Source organism: Perissodus microlepis, chromosome 2 (genome assembly GCF_051167445.1).
Source record: "Perissodus microlepis isolate ML-2025 ecotype Zambia chromosome 2, ASM5116744v1, whole genome shotgun sequence".
Classification (NCBI taxonomy): Eukaryota; Metazoa; Chordata; class Actinopteri; order Cichliformes; family Cichlidae; genus Perissodus; species Perissodus microlepis.
In genome coordinates this window covers 25,547,468-25,566,705 of record NC_140462.1, presented here as the reverse complement: position 1 = coordinate 25,566,705, position 19,238 = coordinate 25,547,468, and the positions used below count along the sequence as shown (strand labels likewise).

General features: G+C 41.9%; 1 protein-coding gene across 3 annotated transcripts in view; it reads right to left on the bottom strand.

The window, feature by feature from the left end:
* LOC146392791 (transcription factor COE3) overlaps positions 1-19,238 on the bottom strand; it is a 141,556-nt gene that overhangs the window by 43,500 nt on the left and 78,818 nt on the right. For 2 of the 3 annotated variants that reach the window (XM_084953375.1, XM_084953391.1), the window contains exons 7-9: positions 4,531-4,612; positions 4,332-4,449; positions 2-135 (exon numbers count right to left, since the gene is read on the bottom strand). In XM_084953375.1, the coding sequence (XP_084809501.1) occupies positions 2-135; positions 4,332-4,449; positions 4,531-4,612 (334 nt within the window). The remainder of the gene's footprint in view (position 1; positions 136-4,331; positions 4,450-4,530; positions 4,613-19,238) is intronic. The other variant, XM_084953384.1, reaches the window with a different exon arrangement.

The following is a 19,238-nucleotide window of genomic DNA, read 5'->3' as shown; positions in this document are numbered from 1 at the left end:
CCTCGCTCCAGACCAGCATCGTGCCAAAGACGACCTGCAGGCCGTCAAAGAAGTTGTCCCCGATGAGGATGACGGTGGCGCCGCCAGTCGTCCAGCCTTCGCTCGGACTGATGGCTTTGATGCAGGGAGTGGCTGCTTCGGAAACATACAAACACATGACAGCAGCATGAGTGACAGTTGGGGTCGCACAGAGGTCAAGTAACAGACATCAGATCGTTTTAGAGAGCTCATTCAGCTGGTGGGCCCATCAGCACCAGCTCCACACTTCCAGTCGGCGTTCGTCCCAGACGCCATGTTCAACCAAAGTAATCACAGCAAGGCTCTCTGAGACTCACCTCAACTGACAACCTCCAGCCAACTGGTCACCAACCAGTCTGGTTCCAGGGCTGGAGGTCTGCAGGCCTGTGTGACATAATTCATCTAAAACCTGTTAAATTTTATCTGCCAGCTTAGACACTTTGGTTCAGACGTCCATCAAATGGTGTGAGTGTGTGTTCTTCCTGGAGAAATGCCCTTTGAAACGCGCTGCTTCCTGAAAATCAGGTCAGAATTCATCCTGCATCACATGCAGACCGACGTGAGAATCATACTTTCCGCGAGCAGGAAGAGAACGACGAGTCTGATGTAATATTTTTATCGTTATTTAGATGTTTCATCTGGGGAAGGTAATGAAAAAGGCAACAAATCTTTAACAACCCTAAAGCTGTGACATTTCTTACACCCACAGAGAGCTTTCAGTCAGATTCAGTGTGTTACTCCCCCTCTAATACAAAATGCAAAATGATTGGTTTTTCCAACGCCACAGAGATCAATAAGGTTCTCCACATAAACAGTGTCTCCGTAATGACTAGACTGGTGTCCGGACTCGAGCCGAGTCGAGTCAGACAGGCGGACGGACGCAAAGCAAGCCGAGGCTCCGCAGCTTTACAACCTTTTCCCGGACCGAAAGCTGTTTTATTGGGAGGACGATCTGATATTCCAGTCAGAGCATGAACAAGTCTCTCATTGTTTATTATGTGATCTCATCTATAAAGCTGCATTCAAAGACTCGATTAAACATCCCAGTTACAATTTTCTCCATTATTATCAGCGCGGTAATGACTTTCTGCCAGCAGTTACTGGCAGCGTGAGCCCACTGAGAAAGCTCTGAGTGATTTAGATAAATCTCTTATTTTACATTTTGTTTATACATCTGCATGAAGGTCCGACGTGAGCAGAGACATTAAGATTCTGCCGTCTTTACTGAAAACTGATAAATAAACCAACCTGTGGAAAAATTCGGCATAAAACCAGCTTAAGGTGCCTCCAGATCTGACAGAGAAGCACAGAAACCACCTTAAAGGACGAACAGGTGAGGCATCTGTAATGGCTAAAACGCTAAAAACGCTGTTGGCAGGTTTAACACCACGTAACACCACGTGTCGTATCTGACATGTACGTCATCACTGTGAGTTTTTTTTAAACCCTACATCTTGCTAAATGCTTTACTATGATACGACAAACAAATTGTGACAAATAAACTACACAGAAATGTCGAATGTAGCAGAAATGAAACAAATTAAAAATCATGTAAGTAAACCCATATTTTTTTTTTATTTTTGTCAGAAGGCTGAATAAACACTCAGTTTACACTCAGGCTTTAAAGGGTCATAAGATCAAATTCACCTGTTGCTGAAAGATTTGATTTGATTTTAAGATGTTTTTAAAGAAGCTAAAGTGAAGGGACTCCAGAGACAAAGCTTTCGGTTTCCATCACTTAAATACTGATTATCAGGCTGGACTACACTGGATTTGAGTAATCCAGGTTGGAAACAAACGTGTCTTTCTTAAAACAGATCAGCGCCTCCCTAAATCAGAAGGAAATGGTTCGGCTTCATCTCCAGGCAAATCTCTGGATGTGTCAAGTTTCTAAGCAGGAAGCTGAAAGACTGAACTGATATTTAAAGACGCTGCTTTGGGAACCACACTTCAGGATGCTTGTTGCCCTTCTAAGGCTGCAGCACTAACTTCTTCCAGATGAAAAGACTCGGCCTCCCCAGCCCCTGAAGCCGCTGCAGAGGGCTGCGGCTGTTTGCTGCTCCGAGGACTCGATTGTCACCTCCTTATTAATTTCCCCCTTTTGTCACAGCAGTAAACAAACAGTCCAGCGGGTGTGAAGGGGGGGTTGTGCTGGAAAGGGAACGACGGGGGGTTCAAATCAAATGAACAGAACACAAAGACGAGGAGCCGGCGGTGGAAAGTTTTATCGAGGAGACGGGAGGCTGAGAGCTGGTGACAAAGGCGGGAGCAGATGTTGGGGCTTTTTATCGTCTCTGAAAACATCCCAGGCTGGATGAGATGAAAGGCCTCGAGCTTCCCTCCGTGGGCTGAGACACAGGACCGGCTGGTAAACAACGATCCCCTTTTGGCCCCTGCAGGACGCCGTACAGTACACGCAGCATCCTCAGTGCAAAACACTTGTGCTCATGAATGTTTGACTGCTGATTTGATAAACTTTCCTAAATATCCCGAGGCACTTTCACAGGTGAGACACACAAGGATCCCAGCCTGCTGAAGGCGCTGACAGATTAGTGTCAAGAAGCGTTTGTTTTAGAGCTCTGGACGTGCCACGCGGTTGGAGACGGGCCTGCAGGACGGCACGCTCAGAAAAAGGGCAGCTGCTTCTTCTTTGATCGAGTAGCCTTATCTCGACTGAAATGCCCCGAGTGTGATAAACACCACCCACCTGGTGCTGCAAGTAGGTTAAACCAAACGAGACAATTACATCACCGGCTTTTGGAAAAGTCTCAGACTTTTTCAAAGTCAGAGGAAATGGCAAAGGGAGGCATCTGAGGGGAGGACACGGTGGATGTCTGGTGCTGAATTGTTTCAGGACTCTGCTGTGTGTGTCTCAGAGGGGCGGTGTTTGGCTAAAAGTGCTGGGAGTTCATGCAGAAGTGTATTTATTCAAACTGCTTTCTTGATGCCCTGTAAGACCTGCCTGCTTCCAAGTGGGTTAAAACAAGTGAAGGAACGCCATCTCTCCTGGAAACACCTCAAACTTTAACGCAAGTCAAGGGAAACTTCAGAGCGATGTGGTTTGGGAGGTGTCAGAGGACTTTTTACTGTTTAAGGAGGAAGAGCGGCGTAAGAACGCCGGCTTGTCGACTTTTCTGTCACCGACAGTCACCTGACACTTCCAGCGCCCCGTACGGTGAGCCCCACGAGTTTGGCGTTCAAAGTGAGTTTTAACAAGTGAAGGAGTTACACCATCTCTCCTGGCAAAGCCTCACATCTTTAACAGAGTCGAGGGAAACAGCAAAGTGAGGTAGTTTGATGTATGAGAGGAAACGCACTGGCTCACTGCTCTGAAAAAACCTCAGGCTTTCTGTTACCCAGACGAGTTGCCAAATGGGACAAGACAAAGTGCCTAAAGAGCTGTAGACAGTAACAGGAGGTTAATGTGAACCTGTTTAGGTTGACTTGTAGGACTTGCAGGTAACCCCACCACCTGCTGCTCCAAGGCCTAAAACTTTAACCAGGACGAGGTTAAAAGAAAAACAGGTTTTTGATTTGTTCCAACTGACTCGTGTCAAAATGCTCTGACAGAATATAACAGGATGTGATTGGTGGGCTTCCTCGGTGAGCACAAATGAAATATCTTTTACTGATTCTGCCCAGAAAACCTGCTACAGCTTTGGTTAAGCCCCTCCCTCCTGGCACTCCAAGTAGGTCGAATCAAGCGAGAGCCTTATGTCATAGGGTTTTATTAGAGTGGGGACAGGGCAAAGTGGCGTTAAAGTTTACAACTTTAGAGGATATGTTGCCGCTGAGCTCCAGCTCTCAGAGTCGAGTTTCACTGTGTGAAGTTTATACGCGGATGATGCATTTTATTTGGTCACCTTGGAAGGTGGAAGAACGGAGCGTTTGTTCGCTGTGCCCCGGAGGAACACAACGTCCAGCAGGACACTGAGCCAGCAGAGAGTTTCATACAGGCCTGACGTTTCACTTAATAAACAACAACCAAACGTAAGCAGGAAGACCAGATTAACCTGTGAGCTGCTTATCCTCTCACCTTGTTCCAAAGAGCCAGAAACCTGCAGTCTGCTGGAGAAACCGATCCCAACCTCAGAGTTTTTTGTACTTTTTTTAACAGCTGCGGTCTATTACCGACTAAACACAACTGCAGCTGAACCTTCTACACATCTTCTGATCGACATGACCGACAGAATGAGTCCTACAAACTTCTGACAAAAGCTTATGATTCTGTCTTTATTCTACCTCAACAAAAAAATCCAAACCAGAACTTTGTACCCTGCTCAATAATTTGATCTGTTTGAGTCACATCTTACCTTCAGAGGGGTCCAGTCGTCGGGCTCGGCGGCCATGTTTGGAGTTGTTGTGGACGAACATGTTGTCTGACACGGCCAGCACGTGACCATCCACGTTGACTGTAGTGGACACCACCACCTGTTGTGGACACAGCCCTCAGGGTTATTTCGGATTTTTAATTTTTCATGAAAGGTGACTGCTTCCCTGCTGGACTTTTACCTGGAACCTCCTCATGTCTCTCGGGTTTCCTGCATTTTTCAAACAGTTCTGATTGCACTTGAGGAAGAACTTCAGGAAGAATCTGAAAGATGTGTAGACAAAACAGGAAAAAAAGAGAGAAATACGATTAGTTTCATTTGAACTGCTGCTCAAAATGGACGAGAACCAGAACACAGGCACAGTTTGAGAATCAGAGGAAGCCGGGCTCAGTTAGACTCTGCAGGACGCTCATTTGCATCAGGAGGAGTTTTACCAGCGTCAGTCCAAATAAACTTATATGGTTACGTAAAATGTTAAACTGCATGCAGAAGCTAAAATCACACACATTTATTTAACAACCGCACAGATTTGCTACATCTTCCTGTGAAAGGCTGAGAGGACGGAGCCTGTCTCAGGGCTGGATGTGTTGCTGTTTCTTCGTGTCTTGTCACATATCGCCTCTTTATCTGAGCAGCAGATAAAATTACAATTCTGCAGCGGCGTCTTGATAAAGGCGGCCGACACTTCCTGCAGACTTATGGCGTCTCATTAGGGCCCGCCTTTTGATTTTCCTTCCTGCGCGCCCGATCTCTCGCTCGCCGCGCGTTGATTTACGGCGATTTTTACGGCAGCAGAGGAGTATTGATTGGAAATGGATATCAATGAGGATGGGCGGTAATAACCAGCAGCTTTGGAGGAGGACGGTGAAGGGAGGGGGAGGGGGGGGGGGTCAGAATGGATTGCCACCTTAATGCATTTCCCACTGCCTTGTAATCTGTGCACATCCATCTCTCGGACCATAAGCCCCTCCACCCCGTTCTCATGGTGCGCTTCCTTTTTAATTGCCACATTATCACAATAATAATCCGGGCAGTTAACAAGCGGCAAGGTCGCAGACAGACATGTCACATTAACCAGGGGATAACCTCGGCAGAATACCCACACCCCATCTTTTTCACCTCCTCCTCCTTATTCTGCTGCCTTAGCAAAGCATGCTGGGAGTGCATGAGGAGCTGTGGGGGTGCGGGAGTGGGGGCTCTGCGGGGTCGGCATCGATTTCCACCTTAATAAGACAGTAACAATATCTTTAAAAACACACAGTGGGCGCTCAGCCTGTTTCACTGTTCTGTGCAGTCTGACGGCGTTTTTACACTTCTAATCAAATTTGGACCAAAAACGTTGTTTAGCTGCTCGTTAATGATGGAACTAAGACATATTTGATAACTTTATCAGTGGATGTATGCTAGAGGCTGTTTGTACTCGCAGGACTTCCACCTTAACTCCTGATTCTCGATAATTACGTTTTTAAAGCGTAAACACTCTTAAACTCGACCCCTTTTCATTAAAATCTTTCATGTTTTTACAACTTAAAACAGCCGTTTCACCCAGAGGGGACTTCTTCCCCCTCATCCGGTTTATTTCAAAAGCTTTGTCCTTTTTTATTTACTTACAGCCCCCATTAGAGACGTAGAAACTGAACAAGATCCAGAATCCGAGCGGAGACGAGCGCCACGGCAGCTGCACCGTAACAGCTCGTAATGACATAAGATTCCAACATAAACTTTGATTACTGAAGCACACACTCTTTAACCATCGCTCCTTTTATTCATTTCTACCTGTGTTCACAAACCCTGTAAAAACATGTCACACATTTATGTGCAACAAGTCAGATTTTTATAAATAAATGGGCTGTGTGCTCCTTTAAACGTGCTTCAAATACTTTTAAAATTGAGATGTTTCTCAAAGATATTTCAAAGCTTCGAGATTGGATTTAAAATCTGTTCACCATAGAGATATATAACATCCGTATGTTCCTCATATAAATTATTTGTGTCCCTAGATTTAACAGACAAATTATATTTCTGTAAGAAAGCAAAGGTCTGTTTCCTCTTGTTGTAAACACAGTTATGCGCATGTTGCAGAAGGATGCTTCTGGACACGGCTGCTTGCTGCCTGCACGCTGTCCTAAAGCAGTGTTTGGGTACTTGATCTTCATCAGGAAGTGGCTGCACTCCTGCAGCCAATCACATTCCTCAGATGCCATCCAAGGTCTGAACAGCAAATATCATTTAGGTGTAGATAATAAATAAAGTCAGAAATAGAAACACTTTACATGGAAACAATCAAATGTAATCCTGAAAATTTTGGGGTGAACTAAGCCTTTCAAAGAGACACAGCGAGGAGGCAGAGGGAGGCGGCGAGCTGTGTGTGTGTGTGTGTGTGTGTGTGTGTGTGTGTGTGTGTGTGTGTGTGTGTGTGTGTGTATTGACTGAAAGCTGATCTGCTGCTCTGGAGGCTCTAATGCCCTTTATGGCAGTGAACAGAATAATATGGAGCTCCATTCAGATGATACTGAGTCCTTCAGAGAGCTGATATGGATCGATACGGATTGAATTAAAACGCAGCTGGAGACAAGACCAGGGGCACACACACACACACACACACACACACTACAACCTCACCCAATATACACAACGGAATACACACAATCATACAGTATATACTGTGTATACACCAACAATATTCCAGTGCAGGCACATCTATTTTCAACCACACTGGCACTTAAAGCACACACACACACACACTTTTTTTTTTAAATATCTGCACATGTTGACATACTGCACCCACTATTTTTGTGTAGAATCAGAACAAAGGAAAGAGTCCAAATGTAAACGTAGAACGGCCACAACATTAAAACCACTGACAGCTCGGGCATCTGGTTACAGGTCAGCGTTCTGCTGATGATGATACCCCCAACCACCACCCTCGCTGTTCTCCACCAGTGAATCAACCCGCCCCACATCATAAAAGCTGCTGAGGAACCTCCCAGACCCTGACCGGATCCGCACAGGTGGACCGGCACGATCCCAGCCAGATGTTTGAATTCTGGGAGCGGTTCTGCAGACAGGTGTGGCTAATTGACCCTCACCGGGGTGGAGGCGCTGAAAGCTCTGTGGCTCTGAAAAGTACAGTGGCCCACCGGTGGTTTAACCCACCAGGTTATATCATCAGTGCAACTGAGCTGTCAGCACTGCCCAACAGTACGGTGTGGAAGGGTGGCTGTGCATACTATTTAATGTGTAAATCTGACCGGCAAGTGAAAGTAAAACGGAAAGAAACAGGGCTAATGAACCTCTTATGACACAGCTGCAGCGTATCGGCCTCTGAAACAGAGCCATGATCTCTTGGTGGCCTCTGCTTCTGCAGGTCGTATCCAAGTTACACCAAAAGCACCTCAGACGTGGACATCACAGGCTTCTAGTTGTAGTCCTCTCCCAGTTTGACCAGCAGTCTCCCCAAGCTGTCGAGAGGGAGCTGCCCTTAAACGGCCCTAAAGAAGCCCCACAGGGCAGGTCCTGCAGTCGGAGCACACATAGACATGATAAAACTGACCTCGAGTTCCTACAGTGGAAAACAGCCCACTGTTACCTGCTTCCTGATTGGCAGTTAACCAGGCTGATACTCGCAGTACTCGAGTATTATAACCTGACATGGAGGAAGCAGTTTTCACCTGGATCGCTTCCTCTTTTTTTTTCCACTGAAACCAGATGAAAGCCTGAGGATTAGGTCGACAGCACTGCAGGTGAGAGGACGAGGAGACAGTGAAGGAGCGCTGCTCTCCTCCCTGAAAACGTATTAAAACACAATAAATAATGAAGCGAAGCGTGCAGGCGGAGCTCCGTCATTAGCCTGCCCGACTCCTTCTTCTACTCCTTCTTCTCGGGCTCTTAAAAAGGAGGTAAAGATAATGAGAGAGACGGAGTCTGCTGGTGTAAGCTGTCACCTCATTACACCGACCGACAATCAATTATAGCAGGACGGAGAGCGGAGCGTAATGCAGCTCTGAAATCAGCGCTGCCCTTCAGGAGAGCAGAGCCTGGCAGGCGGCGTGGAGGGAATACACAACAGCAGTTGTGTTCAACATGATATTAAAGTCAAAAAAGATTTCCCCTCCTAGGAACTAAAGCTAAATCACAAACCTGGTTCTCCCCTGTGGGAATATTAAACACCATCCACCAGACTGTTCCCATTATTCCCGTCACACGGAGCGGCAGCACCCGGGAAACACATGGCTTTAAAGTGGACGTCAGGTTACATCAGTGTGGATTCAGGTGGACGGGTAACAAAAATATATATAAAGGTTTTTGTGTCCTTCCCACCTGCTGCTTGAACCTTCTGTTTGAGAGGGGCAGCGAATCAGAAGAAAGCTGTTAAAAGGGCATTTTTTTTCTCACTTTGTGGTCTTTCAAACCATGTCGTGTCCTTTGGGCTCCTTTTTTGTCTCTTTGAAGTCAATTTACGTCTTTAAAGTCGGCCTGTGTGTGTCATTGTGGTCGTTTTGTTTAACTTAAGTAATTTTGTGTCCTTTAAATTTTCTTTTTGATCCCGTTTTCTCTCTTTGTGGTTGTTTTGTATCCTTTGGGATTTTGCCTCATTTTGTTTCTCTCTACAGTTATTTCAAGTCTATTTGAAGGCTTTCATTGACCTTGTGTCTTTCCGTAAAGTCCTTTTTTGTGTCTTTTTGAAGTCGTTTTATCTCTCTCTGCATTATTTCTTGTAGTTTTGTGTTTCTCCATCTCCATTTCTGGTTATTATTCAATTCTGTTTCATTGCTTTGCTTCTAATTGCTCTTGTTTTCATCTCTTTGAATCCATTTTACAGTTCAGCGCCGTTGTTTTGTGCGCCGTTGTCGTCTTTGTAGTAATTTTTCTCTTTTTAAAGCCATTTTGTGGTTCTCTGCGGTTGTTTGATGACCTTCTGTATCTCGGTTTATATATATATATATATATATATATATATATATATATATATATATTCTGTTTTTGGTCACTTATTCATTAGTTTCTGGTTATTTCTAGTCATTTTCAGTCATCTCTGGGTAACCTCTGACCTCTAGGCCCTCCATGTTTATGTGGTAGCTGTAGAAAGTCCTGAAACATTCCTGTGAGTGGTCGATCGCTGCTGAGGCCTTTAATTCTGAATGGAAGAAGGAAAGTGACCGCGGCTGGTGTAATTGTTCCAGTGGAGCGCCTTTAAAGCTAAATTAGCTCACATCGGGGGGGGGGCGTCGGTCTGACTTCAGCATTTTCGCCGGCTACTCTAGATGATGTCAACCCCGACCACACCCAGTGCACTATGGGAAGCAATTATGTCAGGCTCAGATTACAAGGCCCTGATGAACACACACACAGTTCAAATGAACACACACACACTCTGAGGGCTGAGCAAGGATGCTCTCTCTCTCTCTCTGTCTCTCTCACACACACAAACACACACACACACACACACACACACACACAGCCCTCCCTGGAGTGTCTCACTTATTACGTTAGGCAAGAAAGAAAAAGAAGCAGAAAAAAAATCAATATTTCAGCAGGAGTATTTTTAAAAGCTGCCGTGCTGCTGATCCTGCAGCCACCGCCGCCGCTCGCCCTCACAGTTTGATGCTCTCTGAGAAGCCACCACGCCACCCGCCGCTGCAGGTTTACCACCTGACCGCCCGGCGAGTCTGGGCCAGCACGCCGCCGCCTTCGCCACCAGCTCCAGCTCATCTTACGGGTGACAAAACTGAAACGAAACACAAAGCCAAGCGTGGCGAGCCGGGGGCCGCCGGCGAGCTAACAGCAATCCGTCCTGGTTAACCCGCTAACCGCCTCGCCGTCACATCTCATTTGTTTGCAGCTAACGAACAAACCGTGGAGGATCTGCAGCTGAGAAACAAAAGCGAGAAAATAAAAATAACAGAAGGAGAAGCTGGGAGGCAGCTTGAGCTACAAAAACATCAGAAGGAGAGGAAGAAGAAGGGCCGCCTCATTAGAAGGTCGAGTAAAGTCTAATATTGACTCTGCCGTGTTGTTGAAACGCCCTCTTCAAATAATTACTGAGGAATTCAGATGATGCTCCTCTGCAGCTAATTAGGATATGAAACAAGAGCAGCTTCATGCCCATTACCATTACATGATGATTCACTGGCCTCAGCACCAGCCTCAGTGTGTGTGTGTGTGTGTGTGTGTGTGTGTCTTTGCTTTTGTCTGGCCTTATTACAGCACATGAGCGAGCAGTGTGTGTGTGTGTGGGTGTGTGTGGATGAGGGCCCTCCTTGGCTCTGCTACACGCCATCAATAATTCACAAGCCAAGATGGCAATTACAGGACCATGTACAATCAAACTAAATATTTGATGAGGCACTAAAACAGTCCCTGGAACAGATCTGCCTCTGTCTCACACACACACACACACACACACAAACACACACACACACACACACACAGCCTCTCTACTGTCTATTGTCACAACACATTAGGTCCTCGGTCCCTTAGTCCCCAGACTTTGTCTTGACGCGCAAAAGCAGTTTATTCTGCTAAAAGAGCCTCGCGCAATTCATTTGTTCCGTCTGAAATATTGAGTGCCGCCATTATGCATTCTGGGAGGAGGCGGCAGTGGCGGCGGCGGAACGTCATCCGGCCGCCCCCTCTTTTTTTTTTTTTTTGCTCCAAATGAAGCAACAGTAAGAGAGGAGCATGTCACGTTAAATATGTGAACGTAATCAATCTGAATCGATCACAATAATAAAAAAAGAAAGCGATGCTCCCATCCCCACCTCTTCCTCCCCCTCTGTGACCGGAGGGAAGTTTTTCTTCATTTAAAAATAATGTGGCACAAAATCCATCGCTCCAAAAGGCTGGAAACATGATGACTCCATTGCAAGGATCAAAAGCCAAAATCTAAAAACACATGAAGGAGTTCATCTGCAGGGAGGAAGATTTTTCAGACACTAATTGCTCTAAACTTCTCTGACCCTGATACGGTTGTTACAACAGACCGGTAACGATATCTAAATATGAAACACGTCCACACTTTAGCTAACACTGTCCCAACAATATCTTACACAACACTATACCAGAAAACAGAATTTCACTTCATTTGAGATTTTATAACTTTTTTGTAACCAAAAACGCTAGTCTGAAATGATGCTAACGTTTAGCTAAACCAAGAAATGCAAGAACTTTACCCAAAAAACTTTCACCTTATCCAAACTTTGAGGTAACACTACCCTGACATCTTCCAAACGTTATGCTAACAGTAAACTAAAATGTAATAATAACCTTACTCTAACCTTATCCTCGCTATGTAGTAGTTTTACCCAAAGCTTACTCTAAAATGATGCTAACATTAGCCTAAATGAAACGCTGTAACACATTTACCCAAGCCCTTTCCTCACATTATCTTCATAGCAACTTAAAACAAACGTTATACACTAACATTAGAGTAAAATTATTCTATCCTTACCCCCAACCTTATACTAACTTTATAATAACCAAAAACCAATTCTAATATCTTGCTAACTTATTTAAAACATTATATTAACCCTACCTTAATAGTATCCTAACCTTGCCCAATTAATGATACTGCAGTAACGTTATCCTAACCTTACCAAAACCTTATCCTAACAGGATACTGACCTTATAGGCTCACCAGACTAACTTTAGTCTAACCTTATCCAAACTTTGAAACAACTTAAGCCAAACCTTTTTCTAACATTGTTGAAAACAAATATTACAATAAACTTAAAATTAACCTTGTCATCCCATTAAGCTTGCTAAACTAACCTTATTGTAACATTATATTAACTCCTTCATAACCTTGTTTCATTAGTCTCACTTTACTCATCCTAATTTCATATCAAAACATTTTTCCAGCAATACGCTGACAGTAACGTAAGCCAAACACTGCAATAACCCTTACCATAACATTATCCTGCCCTTAATCTAATTAAACTAACTTTATCCTAATGTTACATGAATCTCACCAGAACCCTATTTTACCATCACACTGCCGTCCTACCGTCCCATTAAATCTAACCTTACACTAATAAATAATAACCAACATTACATTGTGCTGACAATTAGACTCATTTATTCGTTTTTTTAATTTCCTCTATGTTAACATACAGATTATTGATAATAATGATCGCTTTTGTGAGTTTGTTTAACCATCATAATCCCGTAGTTTGAATCTAAAACTACAAAAATATATATTTAAAATGCACCATCTCTATGTAACAGCCCATCAGTAAACAAGAACATGTGATTGGATCAAAGCAAGTATCTACAGCGCCCCCTAGTGTGGAGGCCTGTGGCGATAATAGAAGACACTATAATTTATTTATTTTTTTAAACTTTTGTGACAGTAAACAGCTCAGAACGGATATTCGGAGGCCTGGATGTAAGAGGCTGAATAAGGAGTCTTGTTTGTACGGGAGTCATGTTGGAGCCAACGGGAACACAGCAGAGATGTTTTAACATGAAAGTGTTGTAGATTCTTCCTGTTCGTGTTCTGTTGTTTCCTGCTAGCTGGAGGTTAAATACGTGTGTGTGTGTGTGTGTGTGTGTGTGTGTGTGTGTGTGTGTGTGTGTGTGTGTGTACAAATGTTTTGGAGAGATGTTGTGTATGTGCTGGAAAAAAAAACCCTGCTGAGTTCCTGGAGCACAGAGACAAACAGAACATCCCATAATTATTTCATACTGCCTGAGAGAGACAGACAGAGAGTAAACCAGTGTTTCTTTGCAGCATACACTCTGCAAAAACATCTCATATCTTGTCATATAAAAATAAGTCGTTTCACACAGCCATGTTTTCTTCACTTCAGATATGCACCATCATCTTAAACTTATTCTAAGATTACACTAACACTATGTCAAGCCACACTAACTTCTAATTAAACCTAATGTTAAAATTATTATCTGGTGTGTTTGCAGAAGCCGCACTCTCCAGCTGCTCTCAAAGTTTTCTTGCAGCATCCACAAAGATGCAATGCTGGTCTAACAGCGAATAACTCAAAGTGTGAATCCAACAACACCAAAAATAAACAGAGTAAAACTACAGAACTACCTAACCAGTCGCAGCACCAGTAGACTAAAAACAGCCCTGTTTTTATGAGGATAAATTCCACTTTTTATGAATGGAGTCTTGTGAAGTCCAAAGACTATCACCCACTTGAACTCATACTGATTCCTTTAGTTGTATAAAATCATCTTAGGGGGCTGAGCCTAATAATTCCTGCTGCAGGAAACACAGCAGCTATGGTTCAGGACCTTATATAACCACACTTCAAAGAAACTGAACTCTCTTTAACACCTTCAGTTTCCTGAACGTTCCTGACTGGAAAACCAACTGCTTTTAAATATAAATTATGCTATTTTATATATACATATAGTGTATTACCATTACACTAACCAGAAATTAAGCTTATTCACACCTTATATTATAACCTGTAAGATTAAAATAACCTTATGGTAATATTATCCTAGCATCAAACTAACTGTACCCCAATCTTGAACCAGTTCTTCACCCACTGATTTATTGACCTTGTGGGGATTCGGTCTTTGTCCCCATAAGAAAGCGAGAGTCCTCACATAGTGACCCAATGATCATGTCCACACAACGACAGGAACACCAGCACATACTCACTTCTCCCACACTGAACTCAGGTTACTCCCCAGCTGTATTTTGGCAGCGTTGTCATGACGATCAGCATATTTGTCTCTGCAATTGAAAAATCATCTGTGTGACGCAACACTGCAGCCAGTGTGTGTGTGTGTGTGTGTGTGACATCAGGACATAAATATGAGCTGGAAAAGTGAGAAATTCAGAGGAAAAACAACCACGTCCTCATAAGATGCACTATACAGCGAAACGCAAGCATGAAATCTCACACACACCCATGTAAGCCTTTTTAACTCACACCCAGACACACAAACTTGGCATAAAACACACACTCAACATTTTAAAGCAAAAACTGTAACACTAAGGTTAAATCTAGACTCATCTGATCCGTGAGTTTTCCCTGTGAGACACTAAAATATGAGTGGATCTTACATTTTTCCCTGCATTGCAAACCCTCACCCACAGCTAAACACGCAAAAATCCAATCACCGTCTAATTTTAATGTGAACGAAACGTCTATTTTTCAAATCATAAAAACATGCAAATAAACCTTTTAGATGTTGTTAAAAACAACAATGAAGTAAGCATTTAAACAAAAGATCTTTTGTTTAAAAACTTGTAATTTTTATGACTGGGTCAAAACTAGATGGAGAGATAATCAGAAACCAAAAAGCAAAATTTTCTAAGTACAATTAAATAAAGTTAAAGCTGACTGAAATGCAGAGGATGTCCAAACATCAATCATCATCTGCACGTTTCCATTGATTTGTCCACCCCAGCACACCTACAAATCCAATCTAATCAACCTGCCTCTGCTCCTCCATGTATCCACACTGCGATATGGCCAACCCAGTGTCCCCCATCACCCAGATTCCCTCTGGGAATCCTGGGAGTTGTAGTTTACGGCATGACGAGCAGTACATTGCATGTGTACGGGTTTGTACCATATTGCTAGGCAGAGTGCACGTTGAGAGAACAGCTGCCACCAGATAAACATCCACAGACGATGCAAACAGTGAGAAATATGCCAGAACAGGCCTGGAAACAGTCTGGGAACCACCTGGAAGAAACTGGACAGAACCTGGAAGTCTAGAAGCTGTTGGCTTTCTCACGGAGGTTACAGTGAGGGGTCTGCTCTGCTAAATTTAAAAAAAAGAAATACTCTGTAGATTTAAACAGAGAGCCGAATTCTGTCTTTTTAGATACGAAAATATAATTGTTGGCTCTCAAACTGAAATCCATCAAACTCCAGGCAACCTTCAAGGGTCTTGCAGGGATTTCCAGGGGCAAAATAGAGTTATACATTATTTTACTTCTGCTAAAATGACCCCCACAAAAGTAACTCAGATTACATTATATTACAGTTTCCAAGCTTAAGAAAAGACTTTCCATTGAAAAACAATGTAATCACTTGTGTAGCTTATGCTCTTATGCTACGTTAGCAATGCTATTTATCTCAGGTTTCAAGATTTATCGTTTATCAGCAAATTTACTCAAATTTTGTTTTGTTGTTAAACTCTTTGCTAAGCACTGGAGAATGTGTTGCCAGTTATTTTCTTCTTACTTTTACATTGTTTTTTACGAAATGTCTCTTTGTACTTTTAGCTGAATTAGCCAGAGTTTTAGCCCTTTTAACTTTTTGATTTTTAACTTTTAAATATGCATTTTATATATGAAGAAATATAAAACATGTTTCAGCCCTTTACATTTTGCCATCTCAAAAAGAAATCTGTTAGGCACTTTTTTATTAGCAAAAGTTAGCATTTGTTGAAAAGGTAAACGTTTAGCCAAAACTTAGCTTTAACATGTCTTGATGCATGCTCAATCATCCAGGTAAGTAAATCCCGAAAAGTTGATTCTGTTCATCTCGAAATTGCCATACTCAGGAAGCAAAAGTAGGTTAGATTATTAGCAGGTGTAGCATTTTTCAAGCTTTTTTTGGGCCAAGGTAGTATTGCATTGTCGTAGGCATATTAGCATTTTCTGGTCCTTTAACTTACCTCAACTTTAATTTACCCATGTTGGAGACTTCATATGCCTTGTTAGCATTAGTTAGCAAATTATTAAGAGGTTTTCCTCCCCCAAATACATAAAAATAACTGCAAACAACAATACCTGAATTACTGTTTAAACACTGAAAAATAAGTAAATAAATAAATAGTAATAATAAATTGTTTTCTAAAATCAATAGGCCTGCTCCACTCAGTGCTGATTTTGTATAGCTGACTTGACGCTTGAATTTGCTAAGCTGGACAAAACAAAAGAAAACAGTTATATAAGTCACTTGAAAAGGTCAGACTTTGAGCTCTTTATATTCCTTTTGTGTGTAGCTTTTGAAAAACTTTCAGCAGAATTTGGTCTGAAAACAAATTCCAGGAGGCCACAGTGGTTAAAATGGTTTAACAAAAAGGTCAGCAGCTGAAATCTTCACATTCAACGCTCTGGGACTCTAACTAATCAATTCTGGGCCTCAATTCTAGCTTGTATATTTATTTACTCTGAACTACAACGATGAGCTTTAATTTTAAATGAAAAGCATGTATTTGGACTTCATGTGCTGTTATTTATTTTATGTTATATTTTGTTTTTAGGTGTTCTAAATTATAAAGTATCTGTTTAAATCCAGCAGAATCCCTGGTATCACTACTATCATGTGAAATCCTCATAGCAGCAGTGTTGCACGTTTTTCAAGTTGGACTGAAAGATTTTTTAATTCTCTCAGGGCCGAGAGGATCCTTCAACTTCTCATCTGATGAAATCCTTCTAAAACCCAGCAGATAAACTCCAAACTGCCTCAAGGTAAAAGTAAAAACAGAAAAAAAGGACTAATTTCTTTCCTGAAAAGTTTGACATTTTGCAGAGGTTTGACAAAAATTTCATCACAGCCAAAAAGGTTTGTGGCTAAAAGGTATCTCGGCAGCTGAACTCAGCAGCAGCATTTGTGTTAAAGCCTCCAAAGGTGAAGTCAAACCTCCAAATACCAAAGATCACATTATGAAAACATCAAGAAGACGGGATGTAAATCGCTGAAGTGAGGCCGACCTTCAGGGAAAACAAACTCTGTTTCCAGACATAAAAGCTCAATGAGTTCACGACCTGTGGACTCGTCTCTGACCTGAGAATCCCAAACTGATGCCTTCAGTTTGTTCTCATTACTCAGAGCTGCAAACAAGCAAAGTAATGGCCTCGAGGTTGAGCAGCAGCAGTGGAAGGATGGCTGAAGAGGGCAAAGGGCATAGGTCCAGAGGAGGCTTGGCTTGAAATCAAATGAATAAAATGATTATCAAACCAAATAAAAATAGAGATCGAGGCAACAAGATTTTAAAACAACTGCAGAAATGCAAAACTACTGCAAAGAGACCGCAAACTTTACAGATGCAGACCATATTTCCTCAACACATTTTAGTATAAAGCATCACCTTGATTGGCTGGTTGAAATCAGTACATTTTGTACTCAACACTTCCTTTATCCTGTTTCACATTAAGAGCTCCCTTAACAGAGCTTTTATTGTGAAACATTTATTAGGCACAGGCTGCATGAATTTATTCACTGAATTCACACTGCTTGTGGAAACACAGTAAAGAGATGTGGGACACAACTACACTTAGAGAATGACTACAGGCAGCTGCAAAACCACTGCAAAGCTTCATAAAAACTGCTTCTCCTTCGCAGAGAGCAGTGAAAGTCACAAAGAAAAAAGATACGTCTAAGAGCTAATGAGACAAACAGGAACCAAACAATAAAACACCACAAAGATAAAAACAACTGTATATAATAGACAGGTCAATAACAACAAGTACAACTTCAGAGATGCCAAACAGCCACAAAAACACAAGCTAAATAAAAATACCAGAAATAAACAAATCTACAAAGAGATGCTCGAATTAACCTCAATAAAGTATAAAACAACACATTTTTAAATAAGATCTGATCAGCGATTGATTTAATAGGCTCGATGAACCTATTTCTTATTTAGCACACAAACACACTGAGATAATAAGAACTACAACTATGGGAGTCGACTGACAGTCAACTTTACTCTCAAAATGAAGTATTTTGGATACAATTATATACAAATATATACATTTTACTTCATAAAACTGATTGTTAGGAACATCGCTAAATAAAACCTGTTTTCCCGAGAGCCTTTAAGATGCTGGCGTTTACACTCATCTACTCGGGAGTCTATATTTAGGATTTTGCTTGCGTTGTGCAGAAAATGCTCCAGTGCTGCTTTTACAAAGAGTTCAATCTTTAAAAATGTAAAGTTGTTTGTTTCTTTATGGCTATAGTCCTTGCTCTTTCTCATTTAATTCCAATTACAATCAAAATGTTGTACACTGTCACTGTCAGTGCTCTGGCTTTTCCACCATAATAATAAATAATATTTTATAAGAAAAAGAAGGAAGTATGAACAAAATAAATGATAATTACATATTCAGTAAAGGTCAAAAATAAGATTCCTGGACAGGATTTGTACTTAATGATGCTTCATATAAATCCCTTTTCTATCCTTTAACAGGTTGTATCACTGCATATGGTGATGTAGTGAATGCTAAAGAAAACATATTTTACGAACGTAAAACATTAATTAAAATCACTAGAGTGTGTGTGTGTGTGTCTGTCTGTATCTTAAATGTGAAGCAATAATTAAATCATGTTGTACATATTAAGAATTTACTGCGCAGGCAGGCGTGAGCAACTAGTGTTAAATGAATCATAAAACTGGGGAGGAATATTTTTTTTCTTTTAAATAAATGAGGCTGAAGTGCTCTGAGAAAAGATCGCACCGAGGGGAACTAACCTTTAACTACACGTAACAGCAAAACAGAAGTACAGTAGAAGGTCGACATTTATTTTACTAAAAAAACAACCTTTAACCATCATCTGCAGCTCACTGTTACAGTTCTATTCCAGTGTTAACGCTCGTGTATTTGACCTGGACTGTCCTGCTCATTTCCGCAATTATATTTTTATTCTTGGACTCCACTAAAACACTTTTGCATAATTCACAGTTGAAAAATAATTATTCATAATCCTGTGCTGGTCTTTTGTGCAGCCCCTGTGTTCATTCTCTGTTGTAAATAAGCTGTTTTAGCTCCAGTCTCTGTTGTTTGTTAGTTTGTAGTTAATATTAATATTTTTATTTGGTTTGGGATGAATAGCTTAAAATGGATACCAGTAGACCGGAACGTGAACGACATATTTTAAAATCCCAAATTAAAATCCCAACAGCTAACTACATTCTGAAGTAAGTCACTATAATTAAAGTTAATTTACT